This window comes from Peromyscus leucopus, chromosome 5 (genome assembly GCF_004664715.2).
Source record: "Peromyscus leucopus breed LL Stock chromosome 5, UCI_PerLeu_2.1, whole genome shotgun sequence".
In the NCBI taxonomy this organism is placed as follows: domain Eukaryota; kingdom Metazoa; phylum Chordata; class Mammalia; order Rodentia; family Cricetidae; genus Peromyscus; species Peromyscus leucopus.
The window spans coordinates 42549020-42564058 of record NC_051067.1 but is presented as its reverse complement, the minus strand read 5'-3'; the positions used below and the strand labels follow the sequence as shown (position 1 = coordinate 42564058).

Sequence of the window (15039 nt, the reverse complement as noted above, 5' to 3'; positions counted from 1 at the left end):
TGAAGAAGCATGAAATATGTGCTCTGAGGAACTTGTTTCCATTTTTCCTACTCAGGTCTGTGATATTTAATATCTTGTATGTGTGCATTTCTCCACCCCCCCCCAACTGAGTTCTGGGGGTTGAAACTTAGGTCCTCATTTTGTGTGGCAAGTGCTTTACCAACTGAGCCATCTCCCCAACCTCTGATAGTTAATATTTTATCATAAAAATCATGTGCATTGTTTAAGTCACAAAGTACTATAGTTGACTTCATTTAAACATAAATAAAATAGTTTGAAACCCAAACCTGTTAATGCAGAAAAATCATAATTTTAGGGAAAGGGGTATAGAATTATTTGAATAGGATGCTCATGAAAATCAATAGTGTGAGCCTTATTTAGTTTAATACTGTGCTGTGATCTACAGTATGTAGACAGAATTATGTCAACATTTACAGCCTCGTCTGACCACAATCCAACTAAAAGTTGCCCAAAATGATATGATACAGATGATTCTTAAAAAACCATCTTAAATAATCATAATATTGACAATAATCTTATTAAATATCTTTTTAACAATATTTTAATGTATTATAGGTGTGTGTGTATTGCAGTTATTGTGCTAATCATTTTGTGTATACACACACATACACACACACACATATTTGCTTGCTTTACTTAGGAAGTTTTGGGAGGGTGATATTTTATCATACTCATCTTATGGATAAGAACAGTCAAGCTCAGATGAGAGCAACCAGCTAAACAGGTTTTCTTGGGATATGGAATTTTTAGTGCTGATCCCTGAAATGTTCTGGACATTCTAAGATGAGTTGGCTGTCCTGCAAGAGTAACTCATTTGGTTTTTGAGGGATAAGGTGCATTTAAATACCTGATTTCTCTCTTATTTGATTCTCCTATCTACTACCAGTCCAGTTCAATATTATTGCTAACAGTAGAAGAACCTAGACATTCTTTGCATGGGAGGAAAGATCAAGGATGAAGCCAGATGAAACATTTTACATGGAATAATTGAAGATATCATCTGATAATCACTTTCAGCAAAGAGGTGGGACACAAAATTAATATATAAATATAAGTAGCCTTCATACATAGCAAGGACAAGCATACTGAAAAAAGAAACCAGTAAAATAATCCCATTCTTAGCAACCACATGGTAAAAAAATATCTGGGAATGAACCTAGCCAAGGAAATTGTAAACCTTTACAATGAAAGCTTTAAAACACTGGAGAAAGACATAGAAGAAGATACTGGAAGATGGTAGGAAATCCCCCTCCCCACCATGGTCATGGATTGGAAGAATCAATATTATGAAAATGACTCTCCTATCAAAGGCAATATAGAAATTCCATGTCATCTCAATCAAGATCTCAGGGACATTCTTCACAGACAACCATAAGCTTTATACAGAAACACAGAAGATCAAGGAGTTCTAAAGTAATCCTGAACAAAAGATAACTTTGTTGGATATTACTATATCTAATTTCAAATTATCCTACAGGGCCATAGCAATGAAAACATCACTATACTGGCAAAAAAAAAATAGTCATATAGATCAATGGTGTAGACTAGTGTACCCAGAAATAAGTCTACACCACAACAGCTGCCTGATTTTTGGCAAATAATCTAAAAATATACACTGGAAGAGACAGCATCCTCACCAAATGCTTCTGGGAAATCTGGCCATAGACATTTAGAAGAATAAAGTTTGGTGCCTATATCTCACCCTCCGAAAACCTTAACTACAAATGAATCAATTTCTTCAGTGTAAGATTTGATGCCCTGGAATTGTTAGAGGAAAGAATAGGAGATGAACTTCAATATGTATGTATAGGTAACAATTTTCTAAATAGGACTCTGGTATCATAGGGGAAAAGCAAACAACTGACAAATGGGATCTAATGAAACTAAAATGCTTCTGCATGGCAAAGGAAACTGTTCGGGAAGATGCAGCTCATAGAAGAAACTATTCGTCACTTCTACATAGAATAGAGGACTGGTACTTAGAATATACTAGAGGGAGAAAAGTCTAAGAAAGAAAGGTAAATTTAAAAATGATATGAAACCAAATTGTCCTCCAAAGAAATTACAAATCCTGGAAAACATTCTAAAAAGTGTTCAATATCCTTTGCCACCAGGGAACTGCAGATTAAAACTACTTTAAGATTCCATCTCATCCCAATCAGAATGAAGGGCCATCATCAAGGATTATTGAGGATACAAATGGCAGCAAACGCTGGCATGGATGTGAAGAAAAGGTAATCCTTATACACTGCTGGTAGGACTGTAAACTAGTGCATCCACTTTGGATGCCACTCTAGAGGTTCCTCAAAATACTAGAACTGGACCTACCATGTGACTCAGTCATGACTCTCTCGGACATGTGCTCACGGGACTGTCTACCCCACCACAGAGACACTGCACATCCATGTTCATTGTACCTCTATTCACAAGCTAGGAAACAGAATAATTCTAGATACCAATCAATTGATGAATGGATATTGAAAATGTGATACATAGATAAATAAAATCTTATTCAGCTAAAAAGAAAAATTCTATTATAAAATTTACAGGAAAAATTATACTGAGTGGGGTAACCCAGGCTCAGAAAGACAAATACAGCATGTTTTCCTTCATATGCAGATTCTAGCCTTGACTCTTCAGTTTCCAGCCCACAAACCACTGCGCAAATGAAACCAAGTTTCCCTTTATAACCTCTCCAAAGGGCCTAAAGGCTATTGGAAAGTGACATTCAGAGCAGAACCCACTCACCTGGGGAAGGGGGTAGAGATGACACTGTGATTGGACAGCATCCTGCTTGCAAAATTCCAGAGCATGGCACACCACATCAGCATTCATAGCTTCACCGAGTCTGGCGGGAAATGGAGCAAAGCAAAAGCTATTAAGATCTCTCAGGCATTGGGAAGCGGAAGCACATCGAAGGCCGTTAAACTCCTGGAATGGATTCTGATGCCCTCACAACCCGGCTTAGAGCTTCACCCAGCACTACACCACACTGTGATTTCCTGCAATACTCATGTCTCCTGTTTCTTGCATAAGGTCCTGAGGACAGGATGGGACACACAGTCCCTGAGCCTCTTAAAAGAACACTAGATTACTTTCATGAGAAGCCACAAAAACAATTGGGAAAGGAAAAAAGAGGGATATGATGAGATGAGAATAATATTTTGAGGATTATTGAACACAATTGAAAAAAAACTACTTATATACAGTTTTACACACTTAAAATTATTTTCTTATATATAATCTAAATCACCTCTTCCCTTTTAAACTAAATGTATCTCTTATTCTTGTGAAAGAAAAATATTATTGTTAATTTGTTTCTTTTATGGAGAAAACTATAAGGACAGTGGTCTTCAAATACTGCGGTTGTGTCTAGATTCAAAGGAGCTAAAACAAGGTGTGATGGCTCATCTTCATTGTCAAGTTTACTATTTTAATATGATAATTTTAAGTGATCTAGGAAAAGCATCCTCTTGCGAGGGCATTCACAGAGAGGCTGAATGTGAGTGGTACTATCTGATGGGCTAGTGGTCCAGACTTAATGAGTGAGGGAAAAGGGGGAAGCTTTCTGAGCACTAACATCCCCTCTTCCCCCACCCCACTTAAGTGGCGATGCAGCTGACCTTGACTTATATTTTCACCACAGTGATGAACAATGTCCCCTCAAATTACAAGTCCAAACAATTTCTTCTCCTTAAGTTTCTTCTTGCCAGGCATGTGGTCAAAGTAATGAGAAAAGTGGTGAACACTGAAAATTGTTACTGAGAAATGAGTTCATTATGGTGACTTCCTGGCTGTGTAGGCCATAGGCCTTCTGAACTTGTTTACAGGAGAAATACAGAAGAGAGTTGTGGGCTACAGTAAAGAGAGAATAATGGGTAATTCTTATAAGAGTTCAGACGACAATAATGTGTATAGAAGTGCAGTGAGTCAGAAAGGACTGTGTAAGGACACCTGAAACGAGGTTGAAGGTCATTTATAGTATAGACTGGCAAATAATCTGGCTGCATTTTGTCTATCCCCTAAAACTCTGAGCAAGGCTGAATTCAAAAGTAATGAAATACATTGTTTGGTGGAGGAAATTTCATTCAGGCTGTGGCATGGTTATTGCCCTCTGCATTTAGTGAGGTTTAGAGTTCAAAGCAGAATGTTATGAAATATATCCAGGTCGGTGAACAGAGGAGTGTGAGAAAGTTTATGGTCGAAGACAAGGTGCTGTGAACAAAGCATCTTTAATTGTTAGATTAACACTATTGAAAACAAACTATGAGTTTCATAGTGACGGCAGGAACGGTATCAGAATCCCAACTATTATAAGCATTGTAACATTGCAAATTCATTTACAAAGAAGATTTCTGAAAACACAGAGACTTCAAGTTACTATCCTAGAAAAAGGAGCATGCTGGAGAAGTAATTCTCTAGGGTTAGCCATCTACTTAGAGACTGCTGCATCTGTGGTCCAAGGGGACTGGGCTACATTCTAAATTGGCAACAGAACTTGGTATTGCTCACATGCACAACATAAGAGCTAAGGAATTGTAAGAGTTTGCAGCAACACCTTAGAAAGACACCAAGGTCAGACAATGAATAGCAGGGCCAGATTATGGACATAGACTCGTGAGTAGGTTGTGCATGAAGTAGTGGAGGTAAGGTATAAGATGCAGTGGAGTCTCCAGAATATGGGGTTTGTTGAGGAAATCTGCAGGCATTGAGCAGAGACTGATCTAAGGGAGAGGTCACGATTGCCATAGGTAATGGGACTTGAAGGCTGAGTCTATTCAACTCCGTTGGAACACAGATGATATTTGAGAAGTGTTTGCTTTAGAACTTCCTTAAAGGTTTGGGAGAATTCAACTTCAATCTGTCTAGTCCTGGGATTTTATTTTGGAGGAGACTTTTAATAGTTACCCCAGTCTTGTTATGGGTCTGTTTAAACTGTGTCTGAGGCTTTAACTTTGACAGGTAATATGCATTTAGAAAATTAACCATTGATTTTAGATTTTTCAACATCTTGGAATATAAGTTATCAAATTATTCTCTTACAGTCTTCCAGACTTCTTTGGAATCTGTCTGTCTCTTGTTTTAATTTGGTTGTTCCTTCACTTTCTTTTGGTTAGTTTGGCTACAGATTTGGCAATCTTATTAATATTTTCCAAGAACCAATTCTGAATAATGCTGTTTGTTCTTTTGGTTTCTCTTTCATTAATTTCTCCCATGATAGGTGTGTGTGTGTGTGTGTGTGTGTGGGTGTGTGTGTGTGTGTGTGTGTGTGTTCCTGTATATTGCTTTTGGGTTTGGTTTCTACTTTTGTCTAAAGCCTTGAGGTATATCATTAGATTACTTTTGGAGATACCTCTGATTTTTAAGAAATATAAACATTTAGAGGCACAGACTCTCCTTTTAGGATAACTTGTCCGTATCCCAGAGGTCGTGGTGGACTGTACTCTCGCTTCCATTTGATACAGGAATTAAAACAATTCCTCCCTGATTTTCTTCCCTGTCATACTGTCCACTTAAAACTGCACTGTTCAGTCTTCAGGTATTTATGTGTTGTCTGAGGTTAGCATTGCGATTGCTTTCCAGCCTATTCCACTGTGGTTTTGTAAGACGCAGGGAGTTAGTCCAATTATTTTGTGTAACATAAGGCTTGTTTTGTGGATTCTATTGTGAGCAATTTTAGAGAGTCTTCTATGTGTCTCTGAGAAGCATGTTTATTCCCTACTTATTGCATGGAACGTTCTAGAGATATCTATTAAACGTTGTTGATCTGTAGTATACTTTAGTTCTGAACTTTTTCTGATTTTTAATTTTGAAGATTCATATCTAGACATGAAAGTGAGGTGTGTGAAGCCTTCAATTATTTTTGTATTAGGACACATGTGGCCTTTTATGCTTTTCAGTGTTCTTTTTTTTTTTTAAATGGGGTCCTCTTGAGTTGATGCATACATACTTACAATAATTATATCATCTTGATAAGCTTTTATTAATCTGCAGTGGCCATTTTCACCTCTTTTGACTAGTTTTGGTTTGCCATTATGTTATCAGACATGAGAATCAGATCAGCTTAATTTCAACTTCTATTTGCTTGGTAGGTTGTTTTACAATCTTTAATTCTCAGTTTTTGGACGTACTTCCTAGTTTTGTGAATTTCATGGAGAAAAAATGTGAGTTGAATCCACTCAGTCTGTAATTCATGTGTTAAGACCATTTACATTAAAGGTTGTTATTCTCAAACATTTGCTATTATTGAGTCAATGCATCACTTAATCCTAATGAGAGAAGCTCCTGGAAGTAGATGGGAGTTAACACAGACACTCACACAACCAGAAAACTCAGTCCTAAATGGGATCAGACCCCTCCCCTCAAGGCTCAGGGAACCTATGCAGAAGAGGAGGCCAAAACTGTAGAAGAGCCAGAGGTGAGGTGTGATGTCTGGGTACAGAAGCTCCTTCAAAGAGGGCTCTAACTGAGATGGTGACGGGCAGGTGGAGTTGGGAGGAAGCCTACCTAATTCCAAAGATTTAGTGTCCTCTTTTATGAGTCTCTATCATTGTGAACTTGTGATTTTTTAGGTTTTAAAAATATGTTTATATTTTTTTGTTAACAGGAAGGAGGTAAACATGGTCTTCCACTCTCACAAATCATGCAGTTGGATTTCCCACATTTGAGCAAATCGCAGGGGTCAGCACATCTACATTGCAGTTGGTGTGCCTTGCCCTGGGAAAATCACCTTCATGATCATGGTCTCTTCCTATCTGGGGAATCTTGTAGGTATTTTCTTTTTTCGCTTCTTTTCTTTTCTTTTCCTTTCCTTTCTTTTCTTTTCTTCCTGTTTTTTTTTTTTTTTTTTTTTTTTTTTTTTTTTTTAACAAAACTGTTTCTCACTGTGCAATCCTGGCTGACCTGGAACTTAACATGTAGACCAAACTGGCCTTAAACTCACAGAGGGAGAGCTTGCCTTGCTTTGTAGGAGTTGGGAATATAGGTGTGAGCCACTACACTTGGTTTGTGTCTAATAAATTCTGTTACTATTTTCTGAAGAAAATAGTTACAATGCTTTGTATTTTTTTATGTCAATAAAAGTCATTATATTTAAGTCATATGATAACTTGTAATTTCTGCTCTTTAGTTTTCTTATGAAAATGTTGCCCTTTTCTGATTTCTGAGAGCTACTGGACTTGGAATACAGGGAAGCAACAGTTGAGCACCAGGAAGCAAGACGATGCTTAGAGGGCCCAGAGCTAGATTTTCTAAAGCAGCATTGACAACAATGTGGGTCAGGACCAGATGGGGGACTTTCCACCTGGAGACTGGCTAGGATGGATTTCTACCTAGATAGCCTCTTCTAGGTATCTAGATGGCCTTGATATTTGTTCTCCCCAAACATATATGCATTTGTGGGGTCTCTGCTCATGAATGAGATCTATACCCCTTTAGAAAGGAGGCCCAAGTAACTTGTTTGCCAATTCTGCTTCATGAGTTTGCACAAAGAAGGCAGTATATATGAAGCCAAGAGTGAACCTTTCAGAAGGCATCTAATCTGCTGACGCCTTGATCTTGTACTCCAAGTCTCCAGATCTATGAGTGGTAAATTTCTGTTGTTTCTAGAATTTCCAGTGTCAGGTATTTTGTTACAATAGTTCAAATAGATCCAGACACTGCATGGTGAATTTTGAAGGGAATGTCTTATTTCCCAGGTTTCCTCTTTCTTTACAGAATCCTATGGCTATGGCTGTGAATAGGAAATGCAATTGCTACATAATTAGTTCATGAATTATTGAGAAGTGACTAGTATGAGATAATAGGAGAACTGGCCTCCAGGTCAGGAAATCCATTTCATATTGGAAGGCAGCTATTCAGGTAAAATTAAATCATGAGGTTGTCATTTTCAGGGCCTGAGTCAACTCCAAGATGCCTCTGACTGTTTAAAACAAGCAGGAAGAGGAAGACACATGCAAGGAGAGATCCTTATCAGCATAGAGCTGATGATGCTGTGCCAGTCCTGATAGGGTGCTGGTCCTGATGGGGTGCTGGCACTGATGGGGTGCTGGTCTGACAGGGTGCTGGCACTTATAGGGCACTGGTGCTGACAGGGTGCTAGACCTCTATAGACAAGTGGTGGACAGAATCGTTTATTGTATCTGTCTTACTCCAAAACAGTCTATCCTCCATCCAGCTCTGCTTCTTCTCTTCCTCCACCCCCTTTCCATCCTTCTTCCTTTGACATATAGTCAGGATTTTGCTGAATACCTGGAAATACACACAAAATGAACAAAATGTAGTCCTAGGCTTTTGAAAGCTGTCAACTTAGCAGGGACTCAGAAAAGTAGAGTGATAATTAAATTGTAAACACATGTCCTAAGTGCTGTTCTAGAGGTTTGCACAGCATACTGTTGTGTGCATGTGTGAATGTGTGCATGTGCCAATTTGCTTGTATGTGGTAGAAGTAGAATATCCTTATTAGCTTGGAGAGGATCAGGGAAGCTTCCAGAAGAGATGACCTGGATGTGAGCTCCAAAGAAGTAGGACGATGTGCTGGGTATAGGTTTTAGATGTATCAAACATAGGAAACAACTGTAAAAGTCTTTAGACAAGACCTGTCGTAGTGTGAGAATGTGGTGTGCTGAGAGGTAGCAAGGGATGAATTTGGAAGGGCTGTCAGGACCAGTTCATGAAGAGTCTTATGTATGGAGCCAGGAGTCCTGAGAAGGAAGTGCAGATCTTGAAGAATGTGATGTAAGGGAATTCCATAGTTAGGTTTGCATTCAAAGAAACTATTTTTTCTGTATTGGTAGATTTTGAAATTTAAGGAAAACTTGCAAGGCCACAGGCCTGACTTCAGTTCCTAGGCCATGACAATAATTGGGGTTTGGGGTAAAGGATAGGGTCCCTGCCACAGCCATACTCCAGAATGATCAGTTTCTGTAATAGATAAGTTCAGCAGTGATAGAGACAGGTGCACATGCAGAACACAGATCTCCACAGTCTGCATGATTTTAAACTTCTGCCTTTAAATGTCTCTGGCTCTAGGCTACAATATTTTAGAGGGTGACAATTTCTTTTAAGCTTCATCATTATACACCCAACTCTCGGGCTAACCACACACTCATTATAGGAATATTCAGAGGAGCACTATATACAAGGAGAGATCCGGAGAACAACCTGTGTGGCCATCAGTGGCAGAGTGCATGAACAATACCCTAGAGATACAATTCAGTATCACACAGTCAGAGAGAATGTTGCTACAGTGCTGAGAGAGTTATATGGGTGATCTCAGACATTCATACTTAAGTGGCACATATGAAATGACTTATAAAATGTGACACTATGTTAAGAATTAAAAACATATTTTAAAAGGCTGTAATATTATATACTGTATTATATATACAGTTATTTTTATCGTGTGTGTGCATGACATGTAGGAGTGTGTGGAGGTGAGAAGACAACTTTGTGGAATGAGTTCTCTCCTTCAACCTTTCCATGGGTCCCAGGGACTCAGGTGGTCTGGCTTATGTGGTAAGCTCCTTTACCTGCTAGGCCATCTTGCTGGCCTCTAAACACATATATACAGCCAATAGTAAAAGTACATGGAGAAAAAGATTAACACAGAACCTAAGATGTTCATGGGAATGTGCAAGATAAAAGAGAAAGACTAGAAGGCTAGACTCAGTTGGTTATCATGGTCCTAGAGTTTGTCTGTGGACATGGGTCTAGGTGTTTGTTGTATAATTCAAACAAACTGAGTAAATAACTAAGTCACATACATAAGACAACCATGTATGGATGTAAGCCTGGCTTCTGCTATTAAGTTATTCTAAAGAGACACTTGTGTCCCTCAATCTGACTATCAGACTATTAAAATATGGATCCCAACAATGAGAATTTCCCCAGGATTCTCACACTGGGAGATGAAGAAGACTGGAAGCCTGGCTCCAGTCAGAGGAGAACCTTGTTTCCTGTAACAGGGATTCCACAGTTCTCGTCACTTGTTAGAATGCTTTGCAGAATGAGACTGAAGCCAGATAATGATGAGTCAATGGCTGGGCCACACTTTGACCAGCTTAGAGGTTCACATTGCTGGTCTTCTACTTAAACGTCAGTTTCATTTTAGAACAGATGATGAACTGGAGTGCATCACTGCATCTCTTTTCCCTCTTCCTAGTGTGGCCACATTGAACAAACCTCCCGTTTCTACTCTTTACTATTGATTTGGATTAATTTACTATTAATCCACTTGAATTGGATTCTTAAGGATAGATGGCCTGGACCTGTGACTGTACCTGGCTTCCTAGGGTATAGATTGTGAGCTCAAGTTGGGTAACATGGGTCATTTTTGAGAGACTGCCATGAACATGAACATGATTCATCCTATCCAGTGCTGCAAAGAGTGGTCTAAACAGAAGGAAGAGAATTATAAAGAAAATAAACAGATCATGATGCCACAAAGGGGCTAGGAGGTAATAGGCTAGGAAACCTGAGGACAGAGGTCTGGAATCCATTGGAAGAGAGCAGGGCCAATGCCAGGAGCTCAGAGACAGGGTCAGTCACCATGTCAGTGGATAGTGTAGGGTTATTTGTTGGTGGTACTGTCTGTAAATCTGGCATGGAAGGTGCTTCGAGAGAAAAGGAGCCAGATTTTCACACTGTACTTCTAGAGAGCCTTTGCTGGAGTGACAGCATCAGAATCTGGTGTCAGTTTCCCTCTGTTATTGTGACAGGGAGAACAGGGCCAGCCTTTCTCCATTAAGTGCAGTGAGCAGAAAGCTGCTTTCTGACCTGTGCTAGCAACTGAGTCAGATTCCTGTGCCATACTCACAGTTTTATGATGTCTGATCCAAACATCTGAACCAAGAAATAGCAGGTGGTTTTCAAGAAGAGTTTTTCTAAGGGAAAAAAGGTGAATAGAATATATTTTATTATCATAGTTTAGAACATGAGTCAGTGTTTATGACTAAGATTAAGACTCAGTGAGTAACTAATGATTCATTTGAGTACTAGTTCTAAGGGTTTGGTAATTTTAAAGTTACTGTGGATATTAAAATATCATTTCCAGGGGTTAAAGCAATGGTTTAGAGGTTAAGAGTTGCTCTTCCAGAGGACTTGGGTTCAGTTCCCAGAATCCACATTGTGACTCACAACCATCGTTAGCTCCAAATCCATGGGATCCGATGCCCACTTCTGGACTCCTGAAGCATCAGGTATACAAGTGATCCACAGACATGCATATAGGCAAAATACTCATACCCATAAAAAATAACCTTTCCCATAAAATATTCTGCAGATGTTTGAAGATCATTGGTTTGTTATAAAATTAAAGATTTCATTTTCTTTTTTACATCAAGGAATATAAGAATGTTGGCTAGGATCTCTTCTGTTGACTGACAAGCATATTAACAAAGAAATTAGGGAAGCTGCCTTTCACAATAGCCTCAAGAATTAAAATATATTGAGATAATTGTAGCCAAGCAAGTTGATGACTTGTACAACAACAACTTTAAGACCCTAAAAAAAAATTGAAGAATACACCAGAAGATGGAAATATCTCCTTTCCTTGGAGGATTGGTAGGATTAATACTGTGAAAATACAATCTACAATTCAATTAAATTCTCATAAAAAATTCCAACACAATTCTTCATAGAAGTTGAAAAAATAATCTTCACCTTCATATGAAAATACAAAACACCAAAGGATAGCTAAAACAATCCTGAATAACAAAAGAACTGCTGGAGATTAACCCCAATTCCAAATTATACTACAGAGCTATACTAATAAAAACAGGAGGGTGTCAGCATAAAAACTGACACATTGATCAATGGAATTGAATTAAACACACACATACATGCATACCTGATTTTTGACAAGTGAAACAAAAACCACATTGGAGAAAAGATGGCATCGTCAATAAATGATGCTGATAAAACTGTAGCTTCATGTAGAAAAATGGAAATAGATAACATATCTATCACCTTACACAAAAATCAACCCAAATGGATCAAGGACCTCAACATAAGATCAGGTACTCTGAACTCAATAGAAGAGAAAATAAGGACTAGGCTTGGGCTCATTGGCACAGGAAAGGACTTTCTTAACAGCACATGGATATCACAGATATTAAGTTCAACAATTAATATATGGAAACTTGCAAAGCTAAAAGTTTGTGTACAGCAAAGGAAAACATCATTAGAGCAAAGTGGTAGCCAATAGAATAGGTAAAATTGTAACACAAATTGCTAAATAGTCTTATTAATAAAACAAAACCTAGAACTAGATATTGGGGTAAAAACTGAAAGATCAGAGAAGCAGAACAAGCCAGAGCCAACCTCACCTCGACAATTCCTCAGCTGATCCTATTTCCACAAATTCTCAGACTGAAAGTCTCTGAGTCCTCACCCCTGAGGGTCTCAGTTAAACTGCTGCTTAGTTCCTGTCTCCTCACGCCTTATATAATGGTCTCCACCCAGCCATGTCACTTCCTGAGATTAAAGGCATGTGTGCTTTCCAAGTAAAGGCATGAGATCTCAAGTGATAAGATTAAAGGTGTGTGCCACCACCGTCTGGCCTCTCTGTCTAATCTAGTGGCTGGCTCTGTCCTTTGTTTCCCAGATAAGTTTATAATATATCATCATATTTAGGGTACACAATATATCCACAGAGAATCTTTACTAATTACTCACCTGATAGAGGAGTAATAGCTAGAAAACACAAAAAACTAAAAGCCTTCACATCAAGAAAACAAACAGCCCAATTTAAAGATGAAGTATAGAACTAAACAGCCATCAAGAATTCAAACACAAATGTCTGAGAAACAAAAAACGTTCAACATCTTTAGTCATCAGGAAAATGCAGATGAAAACCACTTTGAGATTTCACCTTTTTCCAGCCAGAATGGCTAGAATCAATAAAACAAGTGATAGCACATGATGCTGATGATGGGGGAACAGGGAACACTTATCCACTGCTGGTGGGAGCGCAAGCTGGCAAAGCCACTATGGAAATCAGTGTGGAGGTTATTAAAAAAGCTGGAAACGGATATGCCACAAGATCCAGCTATACCACTCTTGGGCAACATACCCAAAAGATTCTGCACCTTGATACATAAATACTTGCTCACCCATGTTCAGTGTTGCTCTATTCATAGTAGCCAGAAAATTGAAATAGCCTAGATAGCCATCTCCTGATGAATGGGTAACAAAAATGTGGTACATTTACACAATAGCATATTATTCGGCTATTAAAAAATATGAAATTTTGAGATAAATGGATGGAAGTAGAAACAATTATCTTGAGTGATGTAACTTAAACCTCCAAAAGACAAATATTGGATGTTTTATTTTATATGTGGATGTCAGCTTTTAAACTTAGATATGTGTATTTCAATTTGAATAACCACAGAGGTTAGTTAGCTAGTGAGGGACCAGGGGGAGGAGAGACGCTTTCAAGAAAGGAGTAATAGTGTCTAGTGTTAAATAGGTAAAGGAAAAACTAGACTAGAAGGATTAAATGGCAAGGGGGATGGGAGGGCAGGATAAAAGAGGAAACACTAGGAGAGACTAACATTAAAGCCTTTTCTGAAAAGCCACATGGAAACCTACTACTGCAGAAGCTTCCTAAAATAGATACATATTGAAAATAAAGTAAAGGGAGAAACTGTATAACAGGGGAGACGATGCCCCACCTAGACATCTTATGCCACCAAGTAAAAGTTCGAGTGCTAGGAATAGGTTACATTTTGTTGAGTTGTTGGCCAGAGGGGTCCCATAGATCCTCCTCCAAACATCACAGGTTATTTCCAAGGTTATTGGTTCCTTTCCATAACCTGATGGTAAGACTGTATTGGTGAAGAAGCAACTTAGTTACATCATCAAACATGGAGAAATTGAGCTGGCCTCCAATTAAAAGCTTAACCCTTATCTGGGTACAGGAAAAGAGGAGAAAAGTAATCAATTTATCTCAGCTAAAAGAACCTGTGACCTACAACAGTGACCTGTCTCTAAGACATGCTGGTGCAACAGCAACACAAATGTTATGGGAGTAATCAGCCACCTTTTAAAATATTGGATTTAAGGCACATTCCATAAGATGAAATCCATCCATGAGAGAAGAACCCAACATTGCATAGAACATGATCCTAGGGGTAAACCAGTATTATGCTAAATGAATGTAGAAATAAAGTGACTCCTAATGACGTATTTCTATACAGAGTGTAGAGCATCACTCAATGCTCATCAGAGATGCTTCTTGCAATAGATGGGAATTAACACAGAGATCCATAACTTGACAATGTGTAGAGAATGAGAGACCTTGGAACACTCAAACCTGAATGGGATGTCTTTGTCAAACCCTTTCCCTCAAGGCTCAGAGATCTAAGAGGTGGCAGAAAGATCATAAGAACCAGAGGTGGTGGGTGACTTCAAGGAAACAATGTTTTCTGGAGACAACAGGACTGATATACATATGAATGGGCAGAGACTGTGATGGCACACACAGGTTCAAAACAGACAACATCACAGCAAGGAGAGGGGGAAGGAGAAACAAAGTCTGGACTTAACCAAAAAGCCATTTGCAATTGATACCTGCTGGGGTAGGGAATATCAATTTTATTCAATGGTTTCACTGGGAAGTTTAACTCTTGGGAAATTTAATCCAGGAATTTTGTCAATCCAAAACAAACTGCTCACTGTGTGTGTGTGTGTGTGTGTGTGTGTGTGTGTGTGTGTGTGTGTGTGTATACTTTTTGTTTTGTCATTTTTAAAAATAACATTGATTTACTTTTTTAAAGTTTGTCTTAATTTTCTTTTTTTTAAGTTTTTGTAGTTGTTTTCCCTGTTCTGTTTTGTTTTTTGAGAATGAATATGCAATTGCATGGTCAAAAGGCAGGGAGGATCTCGGAGGGGTTAGGAAAGAAGAAATAAAAAGATCAAAATGTATTGTGTAAAAAAATTAAATGAAGAAATTTTTAAAAAGATACCTTTTGGAGTTAGAAAGAAGCACAGCTTGTATTCCTTTTGTTGTTCATT

The 15039-nt window shown here is 38.4% G+C and overlaps 1 protein-coding gene and 1 non-coding gene across 2 annotated transcripts in view; both read right to left on the bottom strand.

Moving 5' to 3' along the window:
- The window catches only part of Aoah (acyloxyacyl hydrolase), a 209362-nt gene that overhangs the window by 151945 nt on the left and 42378 nt on the right, over nt 1-15039 (bottom strand). The window contains exons 3-4 of the mRNA XM_028860502.2: nt 10838-10904; nt 2770-2869 (exon numbers count right to left, since the gene is read on the bottom strand). Of these exons, the coding sequence (XP_028716335.1) occupies nt 2770-2869; nt 10838-10904 (167 nt within the window). The remainder of the gene's footprint in view (nt 1-2769; nt 2870-10837; nt 10905-15039) is intronic.
- On the bottom strand, nt 6627-6787 carry LOC114685968. The gene has a single exon (XR_003733514.1). It is a non-coding gene; the product is annotated as a U1 spliceosomal RNA (small nuclear RNA).